Source organism: Capra hircus, chromosome 15 (assembly GCF_001704415.2).
Source record: "Capra hircus breed San Clemente chromosome 15, ASM170441v1, whole genome shotgun sequence".
Lineage (NCBI taxonomy): Eukaryota > Metazoa > Chordata > Mammalia > Artiodactyla > Bovidae > Capra > Capra hircus.
In genome coordinates, this window is record NC_030822.1 from 2,690,115 (window position 1) to 2,717,132 (window position 27,018).

Here is a 27,018-nt window from a genome sequence, read left to right on the forward strand (position 1 = left end):
CGTGGGGCCTGGGGAGCATGTTCAAGGATGTCTGGGGTGCCCGCGTATACGGGTGTGTGGGTGTCTGGGTGTGTGCAGGAGTCGGTCTTTGGATTCCTGGGTATGTCTGTGTATGTGTGAGCCTGCGCCTGTGAATGTGCGTGCATCTGTGAGTGAGCGTGCATCTGTGCGTTGCTTGTGTGCCCGTTCCCTACATCTCTGTGGAGATGCTTGGAGGCCCGTGCACACGCCTGAGTGTGTGTGTCTGCATCACTTGGTGCCTTAGACACCCGATCTGGGTCGCATACCTCCTTGTATACCATTGTGTCTGTGGCCAGTGTGGTTGGGAGCGTGTGTGCGTGTCCGCGTGTCTGAACAGCTCTGCGTACCGTTCTACTTGTGTGCGTATCTGTGTGTGTGTATCTGTCTGTACAGGCCTCGGATGAGACGTGGAGTCTTAGGACTGCACGGTCTGGGGACTTCCCTGGTGGTCAGGAGGGTAAGACTATGCTCTCTAATTCGGGAAGCCTGGGTTTGATCCTTGGATGGGGAACTTGACCCCACACGCCTGCCGGAACTCAGAGCTCGCGTGCTGCGATGAGGACCGCACGAGCCGTGCCCGAGAGCCGGGCAGCCAAACGAGACGCAGGAGAGAAATACGGAAGAGAAGCAGGTTTGCAGGCTGCGCTTGGCTTCTAAAGGTGCTGGAGTTGATGGAGCAGACGGGACGGGAGACCCGCAGGGGACGCGGCTGGTGTGGAAGCCGCAGGGTTGAGGCCCTCGGATGTGAGCAGGCCTCTGGAAAGAGGAGAACGGGCCTAGGCGTTGTCTTAACCACACCAGGGCTGGGTCCCAGGGACTGCCTCCGGGTGAAGAGGCCTGTCCTCAGTGGAGGGGTCTGTCCATCTGCCTTGCATGGAGATTGGGTCAGGAGGCTCCTAATCACAGCGTCTCCGTCTCTCCAAGGGCAGGGAAGGGGAGCTGCCTTGGGGTCAGGCCACACCCATGTCCCTGCTTTGCAAACTGCTACAGCCTAGTTCTTTTTGTTTTTAGGATTGATTTACCTGTTTTGGCTGCGCTGGGCCTTTGTTGCCGGGCACGGGCTTTCTCTGGCTGCAGAGAACGGGGGCCAGTCCGCACTGTGGTGCTCGGGCTGCTCACTGCGGGGGCGCCTCCTCTTGCAGACACAGGCTCCAGGCGCACGGGCTGGACTCGCTCCACCGTGTGTGGCATCTTCCTGGCCCAGGGACCGAACCTGTGTCCCTGCCCTGGCAGGCAGGCTCTCTATCTGCTGTGCCACCAGGGAATCTTTATCAGCGAAGTCCTGAGTCTTTGTCAGGGAAGTCCAACAAGCTGGTTCTTGAGACTGCCCTTCTAAAAGAAGCGGGAGCGCTGGGGTGGGGTGGCGGGGAGGGAAGGCTGAGCTCTGCACAGGTGGCTCTGGGAACGGTGTTTCTGGGTCTTGCTCAATGGCAGTGAAAGTGTTACTCGCCCAGTTGTGTCCGACTCTGTGTGACCCCATGGACTGTAGCCCACCAGGCTGCTCTCTCCATGGGAATTCTCAGGCAAGAATACGGGGGTGGGTTGCCATTCCCTTCTCCAGGGAATCTTCCCGACCCAGGGACTGAACCCAGATCTCCCACGTTACAGGGAGATGCGTTACTGTCTGAACCACCAGGGAAGCCAGATTCCCTCCTCTCAGCCTCCACTTATCTCCTTGACAGGGAATGGACTCTAGCTAATCCCAGTGTCCCAATATACTGCCAGGTCAGAGAAGGAGGAAGGGAGGAGAAAGTGGTGGCAGGAGGGCTCAGACCCTTCCCGACTGAAGCTTGCTTGAGGTAGGCCAGGGCAGTAGATAAGATGTGCTTCAAGAATCCAGTCCTGTCTGTTATTCACTCTCAAGTTCAACCATTATATATTCATTCCTTTGGCTGTTTAAGGCCGTTCGCCTTTGAAATCCTTGACTAAAAAGCAAATATTCTTAGAAGAAACTCCTGAGTGTGTTGTCTATTAATACCTCTGGAAGACTGATTGATAACTTGCCAAGAAAAAGGTTTTGTGAGAAGGAACACAGAGGGAAGAATGGGTGTGGCCGTTTGCACACACGTGAGGGGGAGGGGCTGTGGAGAAGAAGAACTGCTGAAAAGGAGTCAGCGTGCTCCCCATCCTGAGCCCTCCCACCTCCCTCCCTGTACCATCCCTGCGCCATCCAGCGCACCAGCCCCAAGCATCCTGCGTCACGTTGTCAAGTGACTAGCCTCCAACTAAAATAAATAAATTAAATATAAATGAATAAAAGTAGAGTTCTCAAAAAAAAAAGAAAAGAAAAGAAAAGGAGCCAGCGAAGCCCGGAGTGCTGTGTTCACCATTTTCTTCTCTTCCTGGGGACCTGGGAAGGCTTTATCTCCCTGGTACACCATTTTCTCTCCCTGGGGACCCGGGAAGGCTGTGTCTCCCCAGTATACCATTTTCTTCTCTTCCTGGGGACCCGGGAAGGCTGTGTCTCCCCAGTATACCATTTTCTTCTCTTCCTGGGGACCCGGGAAGGCTGTGTCTCCCTGGTATACCATTTTCTCTTCCTGGGGACCCGGGAAGGCTGCGTCTCCCCAGTATACCATTTTCTTCTCTTCCTGGGGACCCGGGAAGGCTTTATCTCCCTGGTATTCTTTGCAATAAAGCTGGGTCCTGCAGCAGAGCACTGAGTCTGACCAGTGAGGGGCGGTTGGAAGTGATATGAAGGCCACGCATGGCATTTATTTGTTTACTTATTAAATATTCATTTATTTATTTGGCTGCACTGGGTCTCAGTTGCGGCACGCTGGATGTTTGGTCTTCATTGCTCACGCGAACTCTTAGTTGTAAGAGTTCCCTGACTGGGGATCGAACCCAGGCCCCCTGCATTGGGTGACGTGGAGTCGTAGCCACTGGACCACCAGGGAGGTCCCAGGCCTGGCCTTTAAATGACCCTCTATGGTCACCCATGACCTTCCAGTTCTCACTTCCCTTGCCATAGTGATCTGGGGGTTCACGTGTCTCAGAAGGCATAGCTACCAAGTGGAAGGGCTGTCTGACCTACTTAATTGCACAACATTCTGAGATTTCACACTTTTTTCCTGCAGCAATAAGAACTGTTTTTGCCTAACATATAGAAAAGAAGGGGCCAACAAATTTCTTCATTTTTCCCAGCTGGACGTGGCACGAAAGTCACGATCCCAGACTCCAGGGTCATAAAGGTCTGGGTTCGAGTCCCAGATCTACCATTTTAGTCTAAAACCTTAGTGTTAATTTCTTCAACAAAATGAAAGTTGAATTAGACAAAGGCTACCGCGCATTTAACCCACTGCTTGGCGATGGCGGGTTATCACGGAATGTAAGCTTTGCTGCTGAGCTGTTAGGAATGAGTGTGGGTTCTGGTTCAAATGTCCACGTATTGCAAACTTATTTTTCTATCAGGACTAATGACAAACCACAGCAAGCTCTTCCCTGGTAGCTCAGATGGTAAAGTGTCTGCCTGCAACGTGGGAGACCTGGGTTCGATCCCCGGGTCGGGAAGATCCCCTGGAGAAGGAAATGGCAACCTGCTCCAGTGGACAGAGGAAGTTGGTGGGCTGCAGTCCATGAGGTCGCAGAGAGTTGGACACAGCTGAGCACAGCACAGGGGTGGAGGGGGCAGCAAGCTTATCCAGGTTAGCGAGGAGTCGCTGACGCGTGTGCTGAGCGCATGTGACGCGGCAGGGGTGGGCCGGTACTGGGGCTGCTCTTGATACCAGCCCCAAGTCTTGCGCAGGGAACCGTGACCTAGTTCGGCCGCGGGGAAGACATCAGGGTCACGCAGGGTCACACATCCATGAGTTCAGGCCTGGGATGGGCTGAGGCACCCGTAGGAGGACCCTCTCTGTCTGGAGAGAAGGGAGGGGTAGCAGGAGAGGGTGCCCCCGGGACGGAGCCGCCTCCATCCCCTCATCAGAGAACAAGCATCGCTGTGACCCCAGCCTCGGCCCAGCCTCCTGAGAGCTGGGTTCACTGGGAACGCCGGTGGGGCTCCTGGCTGGAGAGGTCAGCTCTGCCTTCACTGACATCTCTACTGTTCGGGTCTCCGGACGCTGCCTCATCCTCTGGCTGGTACCTGGGAGGTGTCACCCCAGCATCCTGAGGACAGGGGCTGGACTGAAGACAGAGCAGGAAAAGGGGTGATGGGCCCCCTGCGGGGAAATCTCACCCCTTCTCCCCGTGGGGTGGGGGTCACGGGGGTCAGGCCTTCCCAAACGACTCCCTCAGCTGCCCCGACCCCCATTTCCCTGCACCTTCTCTGGAGGGACCAGCCCTCCCTGTACAATCAATCTCTACTAAGACCTCATGGTCTGGCCTGGGTGCCCACTGTTCTGCGGCATCTCCCGTGAAACTGGTGGAACTCCCACTCCTGAGCCGTTCAGCGGCACCAGCCCTCTCCCATGCCTCATGTTGTAGTTTTTTCCAAAAGATGACACACAGAGTGTAGACCTCAGGCTTCATAAGGGCTTCCCAGGGGGCGCTAGTGGTAAAGAACCCACCCACCAAAGGGGGACATGTAAGAGACTGCGGTTCGACCCCTGGGTCGGGGAGATGCCCTGGAGGAGGGCATGGCAGCACACTCCAAGATTCTTGCCTGGAGAATCCTGTGGACAGAGGAGCCTGGGGGCCTACATACAGTCCACAGGGTCTCAGAGTTGGGCACGGCTGAGTGACTTAGCACACGCTTCATGATGCTTAGCTGGGCCTGCCGCTGGTGACCTTTCTGGGCCCCTACTGCAGAAGGGAGGGGGCGACTGGGCACATGGAGGCACCCGGGCTGCCTGCGTCCGCTCCTGGCTCCCCCCCCACCCCCGAGTGGCAGGACGCCTCTGGTTCGCTAACTGCAGGACCACAGACGAGCCATTTCCACAAACGAGCCTCAGTTTGTTCATCTGTAAGGAAGAGAATCAGACAAGAGGGTCCCTAAAGCCCCTTTAGTTTCTGATGTCAGAAGGCCGACCACCTCGTTCGGGCCCCGGGGGGTAGGCCCGCTGACTGGCTGCTCACAGGGCGCCAGGTCTCACCCGACCTTTTCGTCCATGTGATGGGGAAGACCCGCTGACCTCCTGGAACAGGGTGCCGGGTGGGGAAGCCCAACCCTCCCCAGGCAGGGGAGTGGGTGCCTAGCTGGGCTCCTGAGTGAGGGGTCTGGATGTGTATGACCCTGTGGGGGGTCCCAGAGAAAACGAGAAGTTTCCCTTCTCCGGCTTGAGGTGAGGGAAGGAAAAATTCACTGACAGTTACGTCTCCTGTTTCCTTCTGCGTCTGGGATCCACCCAAGTCAGAGAAAGGGACCCTACACGCCCGTCTGACATGGGGCCTGCCTGAGTTCCTGGGGACTGCAAGGGCCACACTCCTAAGGAAGCGGAAACGGACCGTGGCCAAGGTCCGGGAGGCTGAAGGGGAAGGGCAGACGCCTCCGGGTGTGCCCTGTCTCCTGGTGGGCTGGGGGTGATGGAGTGAGTCAGATCCGGGTCCAAATCCCAGCCCTCTAGATTCCTGGCTGTGTGTCCCGGGTCAAACGACTCAGCCTCTCTGAGTCTCCATTTATCTTCAGAAAAGGGAACCTAATAACTACCTCACAGGACTATTCTAAGGAGTAAATGAGCTAACACGTGTGAAGGTGCCTGGCACTTGCTGGGCTCCTGTGGCTCACGGTTATTCCTATTTTTATCTCTTACTCTTTGGAAGGGGGACGGCCAGGTACCACCGCCCTGGGGTCTGGGGAAGCAGAAGGGGGTGAGGCAGGGGGTGCAGGTGAGATGGGGGTCTTCATGGGAGCAGGACCCATCTGCAGGGTGGTGGGGCGGTCAGACCCAGGCCTTGGCTGTGGCCCCTGTGGGTGAGCAGCAGAGATGAGAGCCGCTCCCCCTCCCGTCCCCCGGCGCCCCTCGGGGTCTCCCGTCGGGAGGCTGGGCGCCCCAGGCTGAGCGTGCGGCCGGTGGGAGAGGCCTTAGTGGCCGATGGAGTAGGCGCCGGAGTCCGTGGACTGCTTCTCCTCCGTGGTCTGGTCGCCGGTGTCCCGGGGGTGGGCAGAGGCTGGGACCCTCAGCGTCGTCTCACTCACCTGCAGACAGAAGGGCTGGCGTGAGCGGGCTCCGACCACGGGCGGGGTCCTCCGGTGGGCCCCCGTGCGGCCGACTCAGCTGTCGCGGCTCATGGCCGGGTCCGGGGGGGGGGGCGAGGGCAGATGGGTGTGACCCCAAAGGGCAAAGCGAACCCCGAGGCAAGCCGCAGCAGGGTCTGCCTACCCCCGAGGGGCGAGGAGCGGGTGGGGATGCTGAGAGCAATAACCACACCCCGCGCTCGGCCAAGGTCTGCTCATGGGACACCCGACGTGCCCTGAGGCCCAGTGAACTCCGCTTCGTGGACCCAGGACAGTCCAGGGTCCCCCACCACTCACCTCCTCGAACTTCCTGGCCTTGTACTGGTCGGCCCCCTTAAGGAAGTTCAGCAGGATGATGTCGCAGAGGACGGTGCCCTGGAGGGACAGCGGGTGGCCCTGAGCGCTGCGGCAGGCCGGGGCAGCGTCGGGGGAAGCAGGACTGCCCTAGGGGTGCAGTGTGCCCTCCAGAGCAGCCCGGCTGACCTTCCTTTAGGAAAACGCCCGAGGGCTTTGCTCTGTCTCTGGGACCCACCTCCGCAGCCGAGGGAATGCGGGGGAGGGGGGATGGGCGGGGCGGGGGGCGTGCGCCCGACCCCGGGGAGCAGGGCTCTGCGCCTGCTCGGCTCTCAGGTCTGGGAACCCTGGGGTCTCCAGCAACCACCCCAAACTCCGCCACCTTCACGGTGATGGGGAACTCCGACTTGGTAACAGGGGTGGGGGCGCTGGCCACGTGGGTGTCAGGACAGGAGATGCTGGCCCAGCACGGAGGGGATGGCTCCAGGCAGAAAAGGGCCCCCCCTCCTTCTCCAGGCTGGCCTGCTCCCCACCCACCGCCCACCCTGCGCCCCGGGCATGACCGAGCCTGGAGGGCCCGCACTCACCACTCCCACCGAAGTGAAGGCCGCCACGGAGCTGATGATGGTGGGGATGATGTTGAACTTGCCAGCCTGGTGCACGAAGACCAACGTGAGTGCGCAGGGCGCCCAGCAGGGCCGGGTGAGGCCTGAGGCTTAACTTGGACTCCCAGCCAGGGCGGCCGTGGAGCCAGAAGGCTTCTCGGGGGCCCAGTGGGCGCCCCCCACCCCCACCGCGCTGCGGAAATGTGACCATCGAGGGTCTCTGGGCGGGTCAGTGGCAGGCCCCGGCCCGAGGCCCGGAAGGGGCCTGGGTCTCGCCCCGCCCCCGGCCCAGAACTCACGTCCCCGTACACCAGCACGTCGAAGCGGATGCCGAAAGCCTTCAGCAGGGTGCGGTACTCACTGCCGTTGTCCATCTTGTAGTACTTGGCGAACCTGGAGGCCAGAGGGGGAAGACACAGGCCCGCTGCGGGCTCCTGTCTCTCCTGCTTGAACCCTCAGGGTCCTCCAGAGCCCTGCAGCCCTCGTTCAAAGCCCAGCCCTGCCTGACGGTGGGGCGGGACTCCCGCCGCCTCCTCCCTGTGTGTTCAGCTGGCCGCCTGCACAGCCAAAACCTGGAGGGTTTGTTGAGGAGGCAGATTTCCAGGCCCGGCCCTGAACCCAGAGAATCAGCAGCTCAGGACTAGGTCCCGGGAGGCTGCCTTCTAAATTACTCCTCTAAGTGAGTCTGACGCGGGGGACGGTGTGAGCCACGCTGGGCTCCAGGCTTCCACGGCTCTCTTTCTCTGGGAGTCCTCTCCCAGACGGGTGTGCGCCTTGCCATGGGCGTCTCGGCCCGCTTGGATTCAAAGCCTGCTTCGGCCACTTGCCAGCCGCCCAACTTCGGACAGTCACTTAACCTCTCTGAGAGTCGATTCCTTCATCTGTGAGTGAGCATAATACGGAAGTCCTACTACGAAAACAGTGAAGTCACACGCGTCAGGGGCTGAGAACAGGTCTGGCACAAAGCAAGCCCCGAGGGAGGCTCCCTGGTGCCGACACTGTGAAGGAACACACTGATTCCAAAAGGGCTTTGTAGAGCGGCTTTAAAAAGTGCTTTTAGGAACTTCTCTCAGGGTCCACTGGTTGGGACTTGGTGCTTCCAATACAGGGGACGCAGGTTTGAACCCTGGTCAGGGAACTAAGGTCCCTCATGACACAAGGCGTGGCTGAGACGATGATGATAATACATGCTTTTAGACACCGCATCTCACAAGCCAGTGGGATAAGGGTGTGACTGGCTCTAGGGGCTAATGACTGGTCCAGGGTGACTCACCTGGCCAAGACCTAGTGCCGGATCTGCACACCCCCACCCCGCCGTTCAAGAACTCGCTCTCTGAGCTTTCTCTGCCATGTGCCCGGAACCATGCGGAAGACCGATCAGAGTGATCACGTTTCATTCTCACTGAACGCAGTGAGGTGGGTGTTGTGCCATTTGGGGATGCCTGTGGTGGTGACGGGGTCTACCTGCCGGCTCACAGTCAGCAAGGACTTGGATTGCACTTGTCCTTTGGCTTCTAAAGCCAGCGCGTTTCCTCTACGTGGCTGTGCCCATTATGGGTGAAACTAACTCTGTGTGTACGTGTGGGTGTATGTATGTGCCCAGTTGTGTGTGTGTGTGTGTGCGCGCGCGTGTTATGTATGTGCCCAGTCGTGTCTGACTCTTTGTGACCCCGTGGACTGTAGCCCGCCAGGCTCCTCCGTCCATGGGATTTTCCAGGCAAGAATACTGGAGTGGGTTGCCATTCCCTTCTCCAGGGGGTCTTCCTGACCCAGGGCTCGAACCCGCACTGGCTCCTGCGTTAACAAGTGGATTCTTTACCACTAGCACCGCCTGGGAAACTAACCCTGCTGCTGCTGCTGCTAAGTTGCTTCAGTCGTGTCCAACTCTGTGCAACCCCATAGTCGGCAGCCCACCAGGCTGCCCCATCCCTGGGATTCTTTAGGCAAGAACACTGGAGTGGGTTGCCATTTCCTTCTCCAACGCACAAAAGTGAAAAGTCAAAGTGAAGTCGCTCAGTCGTATCCGACTTAGTGACCCCATGGACTGCAGCCTACCAGGCTCCTCTGTCCATGGGATTTTCCAGGCAGGAGTACTGGAGTGGGGTGCAGGGTAATCTTTTTTGGCTACTGCCCCAAAGTGGTAACACAGCCTCCCACTGTCAGCATCCCAGGAAGAGGATTTGGATTCGGTGAGTCCCCACCGAGAAGGGACATGGAGAGCTTTGCAACTGTCTGGGGTCCACACCGGTCTTTTTATCGGGCACCTTCCCTTTTAGCATTTCCAGTCCCCAGGGGCTCCCAGGCCCATCCTGGGCCTCTCCCAGAACAGAGGACAGCTGAGAAACTCACTCCCTGGAAGTGTCCAGCGACTGACACAATACCCCTCCCAGGGATGCTTGCTTTCCAAACTGTCCAGCGGGGAAAATGGAAGTGCTGAGCCCGAGGGGACAGATAACGGACGGATCACGGCGGGGAGGAGGTCACCTGTTGGCGTGTGGGGGGAGAGCCACCTTAAATCGTAAACGTCAGCTCCTGTCACGGCTGGCCGGGTGGCTTCCCATGTGGCTCATCGGTCAAGAACACGTCTGCCAGCGCAGGAGACTCGACTTCAGTCCCTGGGTCGGGAAGGTTCCCTGGAGGAAGAGCTAGCAACCTGCTCCAGTGTTCTTGCCGGGGAAATTCCATGGACAGAGGAGCCTGGTGGGGTACAGTCCGTGTGATCGCGAAGAGTCAGACACCACTGAGGGACGCAGCCAGCATGCCCGTCAGCTCTGGGAACTCCGGGGTCAGGCAGAAACAAGCTTAAATCCTGGTTCCACCACCGCAGGCTGCAGGTGTGGGCTCTTTCCTAGGACTCAGCCCCTGGGGTTTCACTTCTGGCGTCTATAACCCAGGGCGTGCTGAGGCCTCCTCCGCAGGTCAGTGAGAGGGGTGACCCCGAGCCCACCCTCCGAGGCGGGTGCGCTCCTGACCTCCATGTTGGACGTCCTCTCTGTCCTTCTCTGCAGAGACCACTCCCACCCAGCCCCCTGCCCTTGGGTCGGGCTGGTCCAGCCAGTGGGAGGCGCCCGCGGGTGGCCAGAGGGTGAAGGGAAGACAGGCAGGGTGCTTTTTGTCTCCCGGCTCCTCTGCGGGGCCTCTAACCGGGCTGGCCTCCCACCTGAGGCCCAGAGCCCGCAGGGTAGCCTGCCCACCTCTGCAAAGAGTGCCTCCGTCTAGTCGCCCCTTTTGAGACCCCTGACTGTTACCTCCTGGGATTCCGGCCCTCCCCTTCCCCACTTTAAAAGCTGGAAGCTTGGGCCTGGAGAGCTTTGTCTGGGTCAGGAGGGCGCGTCGCAGGAGGGGACCCATCTTTGGTTTCTGCCTGCGCCCGAGGGAAGCACCTGTTCGCTGACAGAGGCCTTGGAAAGGCTGGAAAGGGTTCGGGGAGAAAACAGTCTCTGGGGAGGCTGACCCGGGCATGTGTTTCCTGCAGGGGCTCTGCAGCTAGAGGGAGAGGCTGGGGAGACAGAAGGGTCCTCCTGACAGTGAGACCAGAGGTAGAACAAACCCAGGCCTGGGAAGGAGGCTGCGAGAAGGGCAGCCACTTAACCCCAAGGGCAAAGCCTCGGTGGGGGAGTTCCCTGGCTGGCCAGTGGTTAGGACTTGGTGCGTTCACTGCTGGGACCCAGGTTCAATCCCTGGTCAGGGAACTAAGATCCTGCAAAATGTGCAGTGTGGCCAAAAAGGAAAAAAAAAAAAAAAAAAAGATTTGGAGGACAAGGAAATACGGCAGCAGCTACCTCATCCTCACAAGTATGGTGAGCAGGGGAACCTCCCTGGTGGCCCTCCCCGGTGGAACCTCACTGGGAGGCGGTGAGTCCGCGCTCCCAGTGCAGGGGCCCGGGGCTCCATCCTCGGGCAGGGAACTATATCCTGCACGCCACCCCTAGACCTGGTGCAGTCGGATAAAGAGACATGTAAAAGAAAATCAGGGTCAGTGTGGTCTGGGGGAGGCGGCAGAGAGCTTTACAGAGCGAGGCAAAGAGCCCCAGACTGGAACCGCACCAGCCGTAAGAGAACAGGACGAACGCCAGAAAGGAAATCATTTCTGTAAAAATGAAGAGGCCCCAGAACCTAATTCTGCCGGCAGGACTCGCGGGAGAGTTCAGGAAGTTTGCAGAAGAAGGGTCTGGTGTGGGCAGAAGGCTCCAGGAAGTCCTCGCTGTGGCTTTCTCAGGCTGGCCCAAGGCAACGTATGAACCATCTCCATCTCCACACCCACATTCACAGAATTCAGCAGAAAAATACGCACATCTCTAGAGCTTCTCGGGAAATCTCAAGAACGCAGCGTTGGCCCATTTTGCAGATGGAGAGACAGCCGACAAGGTCGCTCTCCTAAACTGGAATTCCGAGGCACACTCACAACCCCCCAGTCTGTGCCTTCAGCCAGAGCTCTCCTGCCTCTGGGCGCTAAGTGGCCGCAATTACTCTTGTGTTCTTTCCTTTCCTTCTCTGGGAAGGACACAGCACCGGATCGGGAAGCCCTTCTGTGCTCCGCTTCTGTCTCAGGTCACTGGAGCGCTCAGGGCCCTTGTCTGGAATACGTGGCAGCTGAGGGCTGGGGATGGGGCGGGCGGGCGCAGGGCGGAGACCGGGCCGCGCTCCTGAGGTCTGCGTCCCTGGCTCCCGGCCGCAGCCGTGGGGAACGCTCTGACATGGGCTCGGAGAACAAGAAGTCGGTATCCTGGGTACTGCCGCCCGGAGCGGGGCTGGCTAAATTTATCTTGGGAAGGAATGTGAAGAGAACAGAGAGAAGAACCAAAGCGGACTTGGTTCCCCTCCAGCACCTGCCTTCCAAGAGGCAATAAGCACGCTCAGATCATTATCTCGCCGCCCACACGCCCTCAGAGGAGGCTTGGCAGGGACGGGTTCCCGGGAGGAGGAACGGCTTTCGGCCTGGGGGTGAGGGGGTGGCCCCGGCTGCAAACGCGGCCTGACTTCTGCACGCGGTGTGGCTGCAGTGGGGCTGGGGTGGGGGTTCACAGAATCTGACCCCACCCTGCGGCAGAGACAGGTTCCGTGCCCACCAGGCTCGGGGCTATCTTCTGCCTTGGCACCCAGATGGACGGGGTTTCCCAGCCCCATCGCCTTTACCCGGGCCCCCGGGACCACTTCTTGTCAACAGAAAGTGAAGGGAAGTGAGGGCTGTTACCACTGGGCTGGGGTGTGTGAGAGCTCCGTGCCTTCCTCATCCTTCCCAGCCTCACGGCTGGGTGCTCAGGAGCCAGGGCAGAGCTCAGGCCCCAGAGGAGGCTGACCCATGGGTGGCAGGACCCCCAGGGGACTTCACACAGCTCTCCACCCACCCTGACCCACAGGGCATGGCGCCTTGAGCAAGGCGTAAGCCTCTGCTGAGCCACTGAGCTGCAGGGGCTACTTGTTACGGCAGCTGGCAGTACTTACCCTGACTACTACAAACCCCTCCGTCATAGCTCAGTCACTGGGAAAGAATCTGCCTGCAGTGCAGGAGACCCGGGTTCAGTTCCTGAGTCAGGAAGGTGCCCTGGAGAAGGAAATGGCAGCCCACTCCAGAATCCTTGCCTGGAGAACCCCATGGACCGAGGAGCCTGGTGGGCTACAGTTCACGGGGTCGCAGGAGTAGGTCACGACTTAGCGACTAAGCCACCACCATTACGGCACAGCTCAGACGACTGAGGCTCAGAGGGAAGAAGTATTTGTAGAAGAAGAAGGAATGAGCTGGCACTGGGGAGTCATTCAAGGTTTCAGAGAGGGCGGATCCCAAGGCACCACACTGCCGAGAGCACACCTTCTTAGGAAGCCCGGGAGACTGACGTGTGGTTCCACGGCTGTTGTTGACCAGCTTTTTGACCCTGGGTGAGTTTCTCTACCTCTCTGAGCTTTTTGCTTCGGTCAATAAGAGTTAAAAGAGCTGCAGGAAGGAAGGCGACGGGATGGTGCCCAGATATGTACCGTGAGTGCTCAAGGCATGTCTGTTTCCTCATCCTGAGAATGGGGCAAAGCGAAAGCGCAGAATCGAGAGGGCTTCCCTGGTGCTCCAGTGGCTAAGATTTCGTGCCCCCAATGCGGGGGGGCCAGGAGTCAACCCCTGGTCAGGGAGAACTCGAGGTCCCACATGCCGAACGAAGAGGTCACATGCCGCGCCTTAGGATCCCACATGCCACAGCTGAGACCCAGAGCGGCTGGATGAGTAAATAACAAGTGAAATAAACATTTACAAAGAGCATAGGTGAGCCACGAGGCGTCCAAAGGAGGACCCAGCCACCTCACCGCAAAAGGAGAAGGGCGTGGGGTTCCCTGGTGGCCCAGTGGTTCAGACTAGGTGCTTTCACTGCCGCGGGCCTGGGGTTTGGCCCCTGGTTGGGAACCAAGACCCCACAAGCCGTGTGATGCGGCCAACAGATAAATAAATAAGCAGAGAAGTAAACGGAAGGGCTGAGCTACCCCGAACCTGCGCGCAGGCCAAGTCACCAGTCGTGTCCGACTCTCTGTGACCTCACGGGCTGTAGCCCACCAGGCTCCTCTGTCTGTGGGATCCTCCAGGCAAGGAAACTGGAGTGGGTTGCCGCGCCCTCCTCCAGGGGAATCTTCCCAACCCTGGGATCAAACCTGCATCTCTCATGTCTCCTGCATTGCAGGCAGATTCTCTACCACTGGTGCCACCCAGGAAGCCCCACCCTGTGGCTGAGCCCTGACTTTCCCCAAGTCCTCTGATTCCTGCCTCTCTGGCTCTGGTCCTCTTGGCTAGGAAAGGAAATGGGGCCAGTGAGGACGGCATCTGCATTCAGCTCCTCGGCCTGGAATGCCAAGCCCCAGGTCTGCGGTCCCAGCCTCACCCTCAGAGGCCCCTCACCGCCCGCACAGCACGCTGCCCGCTTTCTGGACCCCCTGAACACTCTCCGTGCACGCTGATTTCTGTGCCTCTGCCCCGACGCCCCTTCTCCTCCCTTTCCCCACTGCACAGACTCCTATTCATCCCGCGGGGCCCAGCTCCAAGGCCTGTCACTTCTACTCCCCACAGTTCTTCAGAGCTCCCTGCTCCATGCCAGGCGCGGTGCTAGGCACCGCTGACGCACTGGCAAGCTCTGCTCTCGGATGAGGCAGGGAAACAGGAACAAGCCGCGCAGACCCACACTCAGGGAAAAGTGGATGCCAGAGCACAGGGCATGGAGGCTGGCGGGTCAAGGAAGGCGCCGTGCGAAAGCGACGTGGACGCTGAGACTTGACGCGCCGGGGGCCGAGAGATAAGAACGGCCGGAGCTGGGCAGCTTTCCTGGCTGAGGGGTCTGCAGGCCCTCTTGAGGGCAAGGATGCTGCGCCCTGAAAAGCTCAGCGACCTGGTAGGTGGAGGACAGAGGGGAAGCGGCCCTGGCTGGTGCACCGCCCCGGGAGCCCGCCTGTGTCTCTCTTCCCACTGCCGAGGCCAGGGGCTACGTGCGTTGGCTCGAAATTGCCCGCGGCGGTGTGTTTACACCACGGAAATCGGCAAGCACTGCAAATCAGTGCTCTGTTTCCTTTCCCCCAGCGTGCTGGCTTCCACAGGTGGCTCTAGTGGTAAAGAACCCGCCTGCCAATGCAGGAGACGTAAGAGATGCGGGTTCGATCCCTGGGTTGGGACGATCCCCTGGAGGAGGGCACGGCAACCCACTCTAGTATTCTTGCCTGGAGAATCCCAGGGACAGAGGAGCCTGGCGGGCTATGGTCCATGACGTCACAGAGTCCAACACGACAGAAGCAACTTAGCACGCCCACAGGCTGGCTTACAAGTGCAGCACTGAGGCTGAAACGCCCCTTCGGGCTGCCTTTCCTGTCTCTGCTGGGATCCAGGCCTCTGCTCCAGTACCTGCCATCCCAGACTGTAGCTAACAATTAGGACTATCGGGACTTGCCTGGTGGTCCAGTGGGTAAGAAGCTGCTTTGCAATGCAGGGGGCGTGGGTCTGATCTCTGGTCAGAGCAACTAGCCCCACATTGCAGCTCCTGGGCCAGAACGTCACACCTAGAGAGCCCACAGGCTGCAACGAAGATCCCGTGTGCCGTGACGAAGACCCGCCGCGGCCAGATAACACAGAAATAGTTTCTAAAACAATAACCGGGGACTGTTAACTACAAGTCGGATCTCCCTGTCTCTCTTTGCCCAAGGGCCTGCCCAGTTCAGCAAGGAGTCGGGTAAATGCTTGCTGGAGGGGTAAATGGATTTCTGAGATTCCTGACATCTCACAGTAGAGCTTCGCAAGGTTGGCCTCCGAGTTTCCTCCTACCCATTTCTCCCCATTTGTCAGGTGGAGCTAGGACAAGGCAGGAACAAAGGCTGTCTCTCTCCCCAGCAGAAACATTGAGATCTGACAGCTGGCTGGGTGGAGAAGTAGATGCTATTGGTGGGAACAGCGCAGGGAAGTAACCTAAGTGTGGCGCTTTCTTCCGCTGAGGAAGCCGGTGGCTCCCACACCCGTCGTTTCATCGAGGCCCCTCACAACAGCAGCTCCAGAGCAGCTGGCGGCTTCGGGGCCCTGGAACGATACCATCCTGGGCTGGGGCTCCGGCTTTGCCACTTGGATGAGCTACAAAACCTGGGGCTCAGTTTCCCCAGATGCGCCATGGAAATACAGCAAGGGGGCACAGCTGGGATCCAAACGGTGCCTCTGGAACCCACAGCTCCCTGCCCATCCGCTGCCGCTTCCTTGCGAGAAGAGGCTTTGAAGGGAGCGTTGGCTGCAGCCGGTTCAGCTGGTGCCTGCGAAAACACGGCGGTGCGCTCTGACGCGATGATGCCAGGACGATCAGGGGGAGGAGAGACCCTGGACACCTGCCCGTGCTGAGCTGGGGAGCGGGGGGAAGCCTGCGAGGGGGCACCAATAGGCAGGGCTGGCCCTCAGGGTCCAGGGGGCCCCCGAGTCCACACTGGAACTCGTGTGGAAGCTTCCTGTTGAACGGTCACCTGTCCCAACACCCAGCCTCTCTCTCTCTCCTGTTATGACTGCACCCTGATGCAGGAGGGATCTTAGTTCCCTGACCAGAGATTGAACCCCGCCCACTGCATAGGGAGCTCCGAGTCTTAATCACTGGACTTAGGGGAGGCCCCCGGCACCCAGTCTCTGCTCTCTGACCTCCACAGGCTGCCTTCCTGCCCCCGACTCCTCCCTGGTTTCTAGTGGGGGGCTGGTGGGTGGGAGGCACCAGCGAGGGACCAGCGGGTGGGAAGCAGAAGGTGGGGTATCGGTTCTACCCGCTGCTGCCGCTTTGCTGGGGTCCCGCCTGGAGCTGGGTCGCTGTGCGGCTGTGGCCCGTTCCGGGCTCCATCCTCTGCACTGACTGGGGGGCCAGGGGTGGGAGCCCTGCGTGTGCTTCTTCACAAACCCCAGCTGAGCCGGCTTTCCCGCCACGGCCCTCGCAGAGACACCTGTTCTGTGCCCACACAGGATGCCCTCAGCACAGGACTGGATCAGACAGTTCTGAGGCCTGACAGTACTGGGAAGTACTGAGAAGCTTGCGTGCATGTGTGCACACACGTGCTTCAGCACACACGTGCTTCCTCCTGCCTCCAGTAGCAACAAAGAACGAGTAAGTTACAAGCGTCAGTTACCATAATAAATCACTTGTCAGAGGTGCTGCCTCAGGGCAGCGTGGAAGCTTCATTCCCGGGGTAGAGGGGGCACACACCACAGGTCTACAAATAAAGAGCGCATGCTTCAGCAGCCTGAGTCTCCAAGGCCATTCCCCAGAAGCCCTTCCCCAGACGCCCACACTGAATTGGGCTTAGAGGCAGTCACCTGTAGCCAGCCCATTTCACAGAGGCGGACACTGAGGCCCGCAGAGGGAACGAGGCCTTGCCGAGAAATCACACCGAGTTTTTGCGGCAAGGCCCGAACCACCGCCTGGACCTCCCTCTGCTTCCCCTCTATTTGGTCTTTCCTATTCTTGGCTCCCCCAGCAAGAGATCTGTGTGCGTGTAAACATTCTCATTATTTGAGTGCAGGCTTATCATCTCTACTAGATTAAAGACTCCTTGGATGGGTCTTCCCTGGGGGTCCCATGGCTGGGAGTCGTCCTGCCCACACAGGGGACGACCACTGAGCCCACCTGCCCTGGAGCCCATGAGACCACCGCAGTGAGCAGCCCACTCACCGCAGCAAAGAACCAGTGCAGCCAAGAATAATAAACAGATAAAGTTATCTCAAACCGGGGCTCTGTGACAACCTAGAGGGGCTGGATGAGGAGGGAGGCGGGAGGGGGGTTCAAGAGAAGGGGACGTACGTGTACCTATGGCTGATTCACGCTGATGTTTGGCAGAAACCAACCTAATACTGTAAAGCAATTATCCTTCAATTAAAAATAAATAAATTTCTTAAAAAGTTAAAAAAAAAGTCCTTGATCCTAGGAACTGGTCGATCTCAGGGACGGGGGAGCCTGGTGGGCTGCCGTCTGTGGGGCTGCACAGAATTGGACACGAGCGAAGCGACTCAGCTGCAGTAGCAGCAGCAGCACAAAAGGAAAAGAAAGGGTGTGAGGGAAAATTGGACGAGATTATGGTTGAAAATTTCCCCAGCATGGAAAAGGAAACAGTCAATCAAGTCCAAGAGGCACAGAGTGTCACACAGGATAAACCCAGGAAGCAACATGCCAAGACACATGTTAACCAAGCTAACAAAGACCAAAAACACAAAGAAATAACATTAAAGCAGCAAGGGAGAAGCAACAAGTAACATGCAAGGGAAACTCCATACACTTAACAGCGGATCTTTCAGCAGAAACTGCAGGCCAGAAGGGAATGGCAAGATAGATTTAAAGTATTGAAACGGAAAAAAACCACAACCAAGATTACCGTACCCTGCAAGGATCTCATTCAAAATTGATGGAGAAATAAAAAGCTTTTCAGACAAGCCAACGTTAAGCGTTACAACAAATATTAAACAGACTTGTGTAATCAAGAAATACAAAGAAGAAAGAAGGTCTAAAAAATCAACCCCAAACCATTAAGAAAATGGCAGTAGGAACACAAATACCAATAGTTACTTTAAATGTGAACGGACTAAATGCTCCAACCAAAAAACACAGACTGACTGAATAGATACAAAACAAGACCCACATATATGTTGTCTACAAGAAACCCACTTCAGACCTAAAGACACATACAGACTGAAAGTGAGAGGATGGGAAAACACATTTCATGCAAATGGGAAGCAAATGCTGGACCAGCAGTCCTCATATCAGAAAAAACAGACCTTAAAGAATATCACAAGAGATAAGGAGGATATACATAGTCATCAAGGGATCGATCCAAGAGGAAGACGTAACAATTGCAAATGTCTATACACTGAACACAGGAGCACCTCGATACGTAAGACAGACACAGACAGACAGAGAAGGAGAAACTGGCAGTAACACAGTGATAGCAGGAAGCTCCAGCAGCCCACTCACACCAAAGGGCTGGTCATCAAGACAGAAAGTTACCAAGGAAACACGGCTTCAATACCCCACTCACACCAATGGGCTGGTCATCAAAACAGAAAGTTACCAAGGAAACACGGCTCCAATACCCCACTCACACCAAAGGGCTGGTCATCAAGACAGAAAGTTAGTAAGGAAACACGGCTCCAGCACCCCACTCACACCAAAGGGCTGGTCATCAAGACAGAAAGTTAATAAGGAAACATGGCTTCAATGATACACTAGATGAGCGGGATCTCAGTGGCACCCACTCCCGTACTCTTGCCTGGAGAATCCCATGGACGGAGGAGCCTGGTAGGCTGCAGTCCATGGGGTCGCTAGGAGTCAGACACGACCGAGCAACTTCACTTTGCCTTTTCACTTTCATGCATTGGAGAAGGAAATGGCAGCCCACTCCAGTGTTCCTGCCTGGAGAATCCCAGGGACGGGGGAGCCTGGTGGGCTGCCTTCTATGGGGTCGCACAGAGTCGGACACGACTGAAGTGACGCAGCAGCAGCAGCAGCAGGAACTGGTCCTGCTCTCTCCAGGTCAGCCACAACCCAGCACATGCTGTAACTGGAGGTGAAAAGAGAGCCGCAAAGCCCTCCCCACTTCAGCCTGGACACCTCCAGTGAGGGGAGGTCCCACGGGTGGGAGCTGCCCAGCTCACCGTGGGGCAGCTCCAGGCCTGAGTGGCTTCCCTTGTGGCTCAGCGGGTAAAGACTCCACCCACAATGCGGGAGACCTGGGTTCGATCCCTGTGTTGGGAAGATCCCCTGGAGAAGGGAAAGGCTCCCCACTCCAGTGTTCTGGCCTGGAGAATTTCATGGACTGTATAGAGTATAGTCCACGCAAAGAGTCGGACATGACTGAGCGACTTTCATTCACCTCCCTTCACTTCAACCCTGAGTGGTGCTTTCCCACGCGGAGCTGATATTTGTAGTCACTAAACTGAATGGAGAAGGGTTTTTTAATCACCACGTACAAATCCCTTGGAAGCTCTCAGACATCTGTTTAGAAATGATCCATCTCCCAAGGAGTGGTGGAAACTCCTTCCCAAAGCAGGGACTCGTAACTGTTACAACAGCAGGAAAAACAGCAACCAACGTGCGGACCCAGCTGAACCTGCGAGGGAAAACCTGGGCCTGGAATTCGGGTGTCTGAGTGAGGGAGGCAGCATTCTCAGCAAAGCTTCTGCCTGGTGGGAAGTAATTTTGCCAGTTGAAATATACTTTTACAGTTGATTTTTTTATACTGACGGGAAAATATCTCCTGGCAGACTCCCTGCATGGGGCTGAGGCAACATCCTTCCAGCAGGCAGGGACTCCCCTGTGACAAGAGTCCCAGGTTACATTGATTGACTCACGTTCTAGGAACCTAACTGACTGCAAAGGCAGACATTTAAAATATGGTGTGTTGGATCTTTTTTAAAAAAAATATTACTATTAATTTATCTTCAACAAGGCAGGGAAAGGTCAATGGACACAGAGCTGGAAGATATACCAGAGAGCCAAGTTACTAGCTGTCTGATCCTGGGAGTGATTTTTTTTTTTGGCCTCAGTTTCCTCATCTGTAAAATGGGCGTGACCATACCAGTCCTGCCAGCATGCTTGGGGCTGCGAACACGAGCTCGGGGGTCAGCCTGCCAGAGCTCGGATTCCAGCTCCAGCACTGTAGTCTGGGGGCAGACAGACGCAACCTCTGAGCCTCAGATTTCCAGTTATAAAATCCTCCCTCTTCAGAGTCAATGGGGTAATCCACAAAGGGCACTTGCCAAGTCCCAGGCTCATGAGTAAGTGCCCAGGAGTGTCAGCCAGTAGCCTCTACCCATCCTGCTGGCTGTTGTGCGGGTGGGTAGACACGAGAGTGGGAAAGGGCGGAATGAACTCGATCGCTCTAATTGCCTCGCCTCTCACCATAAGCTAAAGGAAGCAGAGACGAAATCGGAGGAGAGAGAATTCCAACCCATACCCCCGAGCCGAGGGGACCTGCACGTGTTTCTGCAGAAATGATGGAAATGACTGATTTTATCACACTTTCTACGGCTTTTGGAAGGAGAAAAAATCCAGATTGCAGAAAGTGCGATCAAAGCCAAGGGTGCCGTTCGATTCTGTCTCTGTCAATTGGCCCGAGAGCTCGCCGAGTTGCACGTTGCAACATGGAAGTGAAACACACGCCAGATTTCAGAGTTTCATGAAAGCTGCGGTGGGGACGTTTCCAACACCAAACGATCGCTAGAAACACCTACGGCATGGGGAACATCTCGCAGCTGAACAAGTGTTTTCTGTCCCAGACTCTGAGAGAGGAAATCCAAGACTGCGTTGCCTTTCAGTATAGCAGAGCTGTCTTGGGAGCTCTCAGGGGAGGAACGAGAAATCCGATTGTGCAGAACGCACGGTTCTGATTCTGTCGTTCCAGCAAGCAGGGTGGGGGTGGGGGGCTATATCCCTGACAGCTGCTGAGTGGCCACAGATCAGGTCCCTGGGTTTGAGGACTCACGTCCTCTTCACTGGGCCGTGTAACCTTGGGCAAGTCTCAGAATCCTCCTGAGCCTTCCTTGGGGGTGAGAGGCAGAGGATGAGCTGTAAATCCTATCCAACAGCGGTCTGAGAGGGCTCCTCCTACTTAACTCTAGGGGCTCCCAATCTGAGGTCCAGGGATAAGCTCTTCAAGGTCTTCAAAGCCCTGGAATTCTATGCTGTATGAATATAAATGCAGAGAGAGAGAGGAAAAAAAAGATGGCCTAACAGCCCAAGAGGTTAACTTCCCGTAAAAGGAACAGAACCGGGGGAGGGGAGGGTGCTGCCCTGCCAGTCTTCTGGCTTGGGTTTGCTATTTCGAGAGTGGACTTCACCTTATTCGCAGAAATCGAGGATCCTGTACAGAGAGAAATCGCCTGCCAAATTGCTCACACGTGTCAATACGTGCATTTTTCTGGGGCAATCAAGGTTTTCATAGGGGCGTGGAAGGCTCAGAGGCCTCCAGGAGGTAGGGCAGAGCTGGGACCTCACAGCGGAAAGCTCTCAGGGTTGTGTTGGGTGTCTCTACTGACCCCGCTCCTCCCTGCCTGACCTGCTCCTCCCTGCCTGACCCTGCTCCTTCCTGCCTGACCTGTTCCTCCCTGCCTGACCTGCTCCTCCTTACCCGACCCTGCTCTTCCCTAACTGACCCCACTCCTCCCTGCCTGACCCTGCTCCTCCCTACCTGACCCTGCTCCTCCTTACCCGACCCTGCTCCTCCCTGCCTGACCCGGCTCCTCCCTGCCTGACCCGGCTCCTCCCTACCTGACCCTGCTCCTCCCTAACCGACCCTGCTCCTCCCTAACTGACCCTGCTCCTCCCTAACAGACCCTGCTCCTCCCTGCCTGACCCCGCTCCTCCCTGCCTGACCCTGCTCCTCCTTACCCGACCCTGCTCCTCCCTGCCTGACCCTGCTCCTCCCTGCCTGACCCTGCTCCTCCTTACCTGACCCTGCTCCTCCCTGTCCCCTGCCTGACCCTGCTCCTCCCTGCCTGACCTGCTCCTCCCTGCCTGACCCTGCTCCTCCCTGCCTGACCTGCTCCTCCCTGCCTGACCCGGCTCCTCCCTGCCTGACCCGGCTCCTCCCTGCCTGACCCTGCTCCTCCCTGCCTGACCCCTGCTCCTCCCTGCCTGACCCGCTCCTCCCTGCCTGACCCCTGCTGCCTCTCCTCCCTGCCTGACCCTGCTCCTCCCTTGCCCTGACCCTGCTCCTCCCTGCCTGACCCTGCTCCTCCCTGCCTGACCTGCTCCTCCCTGCCTGACCCTGCTCCTCCCTGCCTGACCCTGCTCCTCCCTGCCTGACCCTGCTCCTCCCTGCCTGACCCTGCTCCTCCCTGCCTGACCCTGCTCCTCCTACCGACCCTGCTCCTCCTGCCTGACCCTGCTCCTCCCTGCCTGACCCTGCTCCTCCCTGCCTGACCCTGCTCCTCCCTGCCTGACCCTGGCTCCTCCCTACCTGACCCTGCTCCTCCTTACCCGACCCTGCTCCTCCCTGCCTGACCCTGCTCCTCCCTGCCTGACCCGGCTCCTCCCTGCCTGACCCTGCTCCTCCCTGCCTGACCCTGCTCCTCCCTGCCTGACCCTGCTCCTCCCTGCCTGACCTGCTCCTCCCTGCCTGACCCTGCTCCTCCCTGCCTGACCCTGCTCCTCCCTGCCTGACCCGGCTCCTCCCTGCCTGACCTGTTCCTCCCTGCCTGACCCCGCTCCTCCTTACCCGACCCTGCTCCTCCCTGCCTGACCCTGCTCCTCCCTGCCTGACCCTGCTCCTCCCTGCCTGACCCTGCTCCTCCCTGCCTGACCCGCTCCTCCCTACCTGACCCTGCTCCTACCCTGACCCTGCTCCTCCCTGCCTGACCTGCTCCTCCCTGCCTGACCCGGCTCCTCCCTGCCTGACCTGCTCCTCCCTGCCTGACCCCGCTCCTCCCTGCCTGACCCTGCTCCTCCTTACCCGACCCTGCTCCTCCTTACCCGACCCTGCTCCTCCCTGCCTGACCTGCTCCTCCCTGCCTGACCTGCTCCTCCCTGCCTGACCCCGCCCCTCCTCCTGGCCCGGCCCCACCCTGGGCTGCCCCGCCTTTGCTTCTCTTGCCTCCTGCTCTGTGTCCCGGGGCTGGGAACGGCTCCCTGCCCTCATCCCTTCAGACCTGGCCCGTCACCAGCGTCCTGCTGCTGCCCGCTCTGTGGACGCTGCACTGTCCTTTGAGGCTCTCCTCTCCGCTTCAAGACAGTCCCTTTACCCAGCTCTCCTCCAGTTGCTCAGCTGGCATGTGCCATCCATTTCCTGCTGAGACCCTGACTGATAGAGGATTTCCAATTCGTCTTTGCACCGTCTCTGCCTAGCCACTCACACAGACTCACACGTGTTCCCTGACACACTCTCACTCAGCCTCACCGACTCACACAACTGATACACGTGCTCACTCACACACATTCATCCCCAAACGCATGCACATACCCGTTCACGGGCAGAAGGACACTCAGTGGCCCCACAACACTGCCTGCCCGGCCCTCTGGGGGATGCAGTCAGCTCTCTGGTTAAAATCCTGCCCCGCTAAGCTGTGGGGGCACCCAACATGCAGAAGCCCTTCTGCTGGGGTGGCTGTCACCTTGCGCACACTGAAATTGGTAACTCTAGCCAGTTCTTATTTCTTAAATTTTTTAAATTAATAATTAAAAAAAAATCCTTTGGCCACGCGGCGCAGTCTGTGGGCCCTTGGTTTCCCAGCCAGTCTGCTGCGTCGGCAGTGGGGAGTCTTGGCCTCTGGGCCTCGAGGGAAGTTGTGCCAGTCCCTATTTTCAGAAATGCTGCACTCTGTCTGGGACTGATGTGGACGAACCCACCCACTGCACATTCTCAAGGTATTTGGAAAGAAGCCTCATGAAAACACTAAGTTAAAATGGCCTTTGGAACCTTACACCACATAGAAGAGACCTGGGAGTAAAAATAAAGTCTTTCCACTCAATTTCAGGTAGGGACAGATGGGAACCTTCAGGAGATCACACAAAGAAAGATTAATTTAGATGGACGGTACCAGGTGCTTTGGGTGGGAGTGGAAGGGAGACGCATGTTGGCTCAATACCATGTCACCTTTCCAATAACTGGAGCCATCAGTGACAGACAGACCCCGTCTGGGGCTGCATCGCAGAGACTGCCATAGGGACTGGGGGCAAATGACCTCCAAGGCGCCTCCAACGTGCACCTGTGGCCTTGGCCTCATCACCGGCCCTTCGGAGGGTCTACTTCCTTATCCGTTAAATGGCCGCGTTAGTCGAGGTGCCTTCGACAGCTATAAATCCTCTAAGTCTCTGACTTCTGCAGGCAAAGATCTTCAAGATCCTTGGGGTGGGGGCTGGCATTTGGAAGCAAGCTGCAGAAGTAATTAGGGATGGAAACTCGAGTCTCTAGCTGCCTCTGAACGTCTGAGTTTGCAGCTTAAAAGAAGGCTGAAGCTTGGCTGAATGATTTCATTCCCTCCAGAGCAAACGGCAACAGCAGGACGTTGGGAAAAAAAAAAAAAAAAATCTAGCCTCTTTTGGAGACGAGGAAGCAGATGAATTTGTTTGGGAGACAAAAGACTGGGCCAGGAATGGTGCCTCCAGCAGGAGCAGCTAGTCTTTCAGCCTCCCTGGACCTCAGACTCCTCGTCTTTAAAGGGGGGGTGAATGTATTAACTACACTGGCCGCCCGAAAGGTGAATGCGCCCAACCTTCCCGACTGGAGTGGAAAGCAGCCAAGAAAACAGGTTTGCATCCAGGCGCTCACGCTTACTGGCTCTGTGACCTCGAGAGAAGTATTTCACTCGCAAGCCTCTGCTTTCTCATCTGTGAAGTCGGGGGAGGGAAGCTCTTTTGGGCAGGGGGTGAGGAACTTTGAGCAAACGCACACGGGACACTTCACACACTGGCAAGAAGCCTCGTGAGACTCTTCAGAGCAGACACACTGGATCTGCACCGCGGCTGAGCTGAATGAGCCTGGCCGTAACCCTGTTGTCTTCTCTGAGGTTTTGGGTCGGTGGCCAGGAGCCTCCCCGACAGGTAATCTCAGCATAGCATTGGGTGTTCGTGTGGAGCCCGTAGTTTGTGGCAACACGAGGGTAGTGGCTGGCTCCCCCGGGGTGGGGAGTGAGGTTGGGGGGTGCTCTGAGCGGGCAGAGCCAGGGCCACAGAGATGCCCCCGGTGCCCTTACCCTTTCGGGCTCTCTAGAAACTCTTAAACCATAAGGGTCAAATAGAGCACCTTTGCTTCTTCACACTCGAGCCAAAATCACCATGGACGGTGACTGCAACTGTGAAATTAAAAGGCACTTACTCCTTGGTAGAAAAGCTATGACAAGCCTAGACAGTGTGTTAAAAGGCAGAGACATTAATTGGCTGACAAAGGTCCATATCATCAAAGCTATGGTTTTTCCAGTAGTCATGTACGGATGTGAGAGTTGGACCATAAAGAAGGCTGAGCAATGAAGAACTGATGCTTTCGAACCGTGGTGGTGGAGAAGACTCTTGAGAGTCCCTTGGACTGCAAGGAGATCCAACCAGTCCATCCTAAAGGAAATCAGTCCTGAATATTCTTTGGAAGGACTGATGCTGAAGCTGAAACTCCAATACTTTGGCCACCTGATACAAAGAACTGACTCCTTGGAAAAGACCCTGATGCTGGGAAAGATGGAAGGTGGGAGGAGAAGGGGATGACAGAGGATGAGATGGTTGGATGACATCAGCGACTCAATGGACATGAGTTTGAGTAAGCTCTAGGAGTTGGTGATGGACAGGGGGGCCTGGCGTGCTGCAGTCCATGGGATCACAAAGAGTGGGACACGGCTGAGCACCTAAACAAAAACAACACTCTAGCCTGGAGGTCTTTGGTGGGAGGGTCAGCTATCTGGGACCCCCACATCTTAGTCTCCCTTAGGCTCCCAGAGATTATGCTCGCAGAGTCCTTAAAGACCCTCTGACCTGTCTCCCCACATATAACCCAGGCTTATTTAGGACCGGTCTTCCCTTGTGGCTCAGCTGGTAAAGAATCTGCCTGAAATCGGGAGACCTGGGTGCAACCCCTGGGTTGGGAAGATCCCCTGGAGAAGGGAAAGGCTACCTACTCCAGTGTAGTCCATGGGGTCACAAAGAGTCAGATATGACTGAGCGACTTTCCCTTCACTTATTTAGAACCAGGTCTAACTCACGGCCTGCTGCGCCTAGGGTGGCAGAGGGTATGGGTGCAGTGTATGTGTGGGTGAGCCCACTACGACCAGCTGAAGACAAGAGCTCCAAACCAGCTCTTCTTTGAATGAAAGACTTTCTTCTAAAGCTGTATGAGCCCGAGAGTAGGGGTCTTCTTCCTAGCTCTATTCTTCATAAGCTCTCCTGCCAGATGAGTTAGCTGGAGGGCTGAAGAGTTCCCAGTGGCCAGAGGGAAGTTATGAAGACTTGCATTTTAGATCAAAAGAATTTTTATTAATATGTTACTATTTTAAGCCGCCATACAAATATCCTTTGTATTGATTTCAGTGTGATGTACTGACTGAATAAATATGACAATTTCTGCCAGGGAGCCAAACAGTATTTTTAACCTACTTTAAATTATGTGTTGTTTCCTATGGTTTTTTTTTAAGTTTAGAGTTGATTATAAAGGCACTTTCAAGTTTAAAAAATTCTTCTTTCCAGAGAATACACACATATTTTAAACTATTAGTTGTAAAGCTTATTGTTGTTGTTTAGCTTCTAAGTTGTGTCCAGCTTTTTGCGACCCCATGGACTGTAGCCTGCCAGGCTCCTCTGTCCATAATGGCGTGGATAACTTTTTTTTTTTAAACTACAAACAAAAATTTAAAAAGGTAAAATGATTTTTTTTTTGCTTATGGATGCCATTATGTTGGATAATACCATTATAACAGAGAAAACTTGAATATATATATATAATATAGTTGAAATACATTCTTAATCATATTTTCCCCCTGATTCCTGCCTATTTACCTAATTTACCCTATTTACAGTATATAACACTGTGTACTTAACC

The 27,018-nt window shown here is 56.6% G+C and overlaps 1 protein-coding gene across 2 annotated transcripts in view; it reads right to left on the reverse strand.

Annotated features, from left to right (window-relative positions):
- P2RX3 (purinergic receptor P2X 3) overlaps window positions 5,819–27,018 on the reverse strand; it is a 35,455-nt gene continuing 14,255 nt past the window's right edge. Inside the window, exons 9-12 of one of the 2 annotated variants that reach the window (XM_018058944.1) lie at window positions 7,334–7,431; window positions 7,021–7,086; window positions 6,437–6,514; window positions 5,819–6,100 (exon numbers count right to left, since the gene is read on the reverse strand). In XM_018058944.1, coding sequence (XP_017914433.1) covers window positions 6,474–6,514; window positions 7,021–7,086; window positions 7,334–7,431 — 205 coding nt within the window. In that variant the 3' untranslated portion in view covers window positions 5,819–6,100; window positions 6,437–6,473. The remainder of the gene's footprint in view (window positions 6,101–6,436; window positions 6,515–7,020; window positions 7,087–7,333; window positions 7,432–27,018) is intronic. The other variant, XM_018058943.1, reaches the window with a different exon arrangement.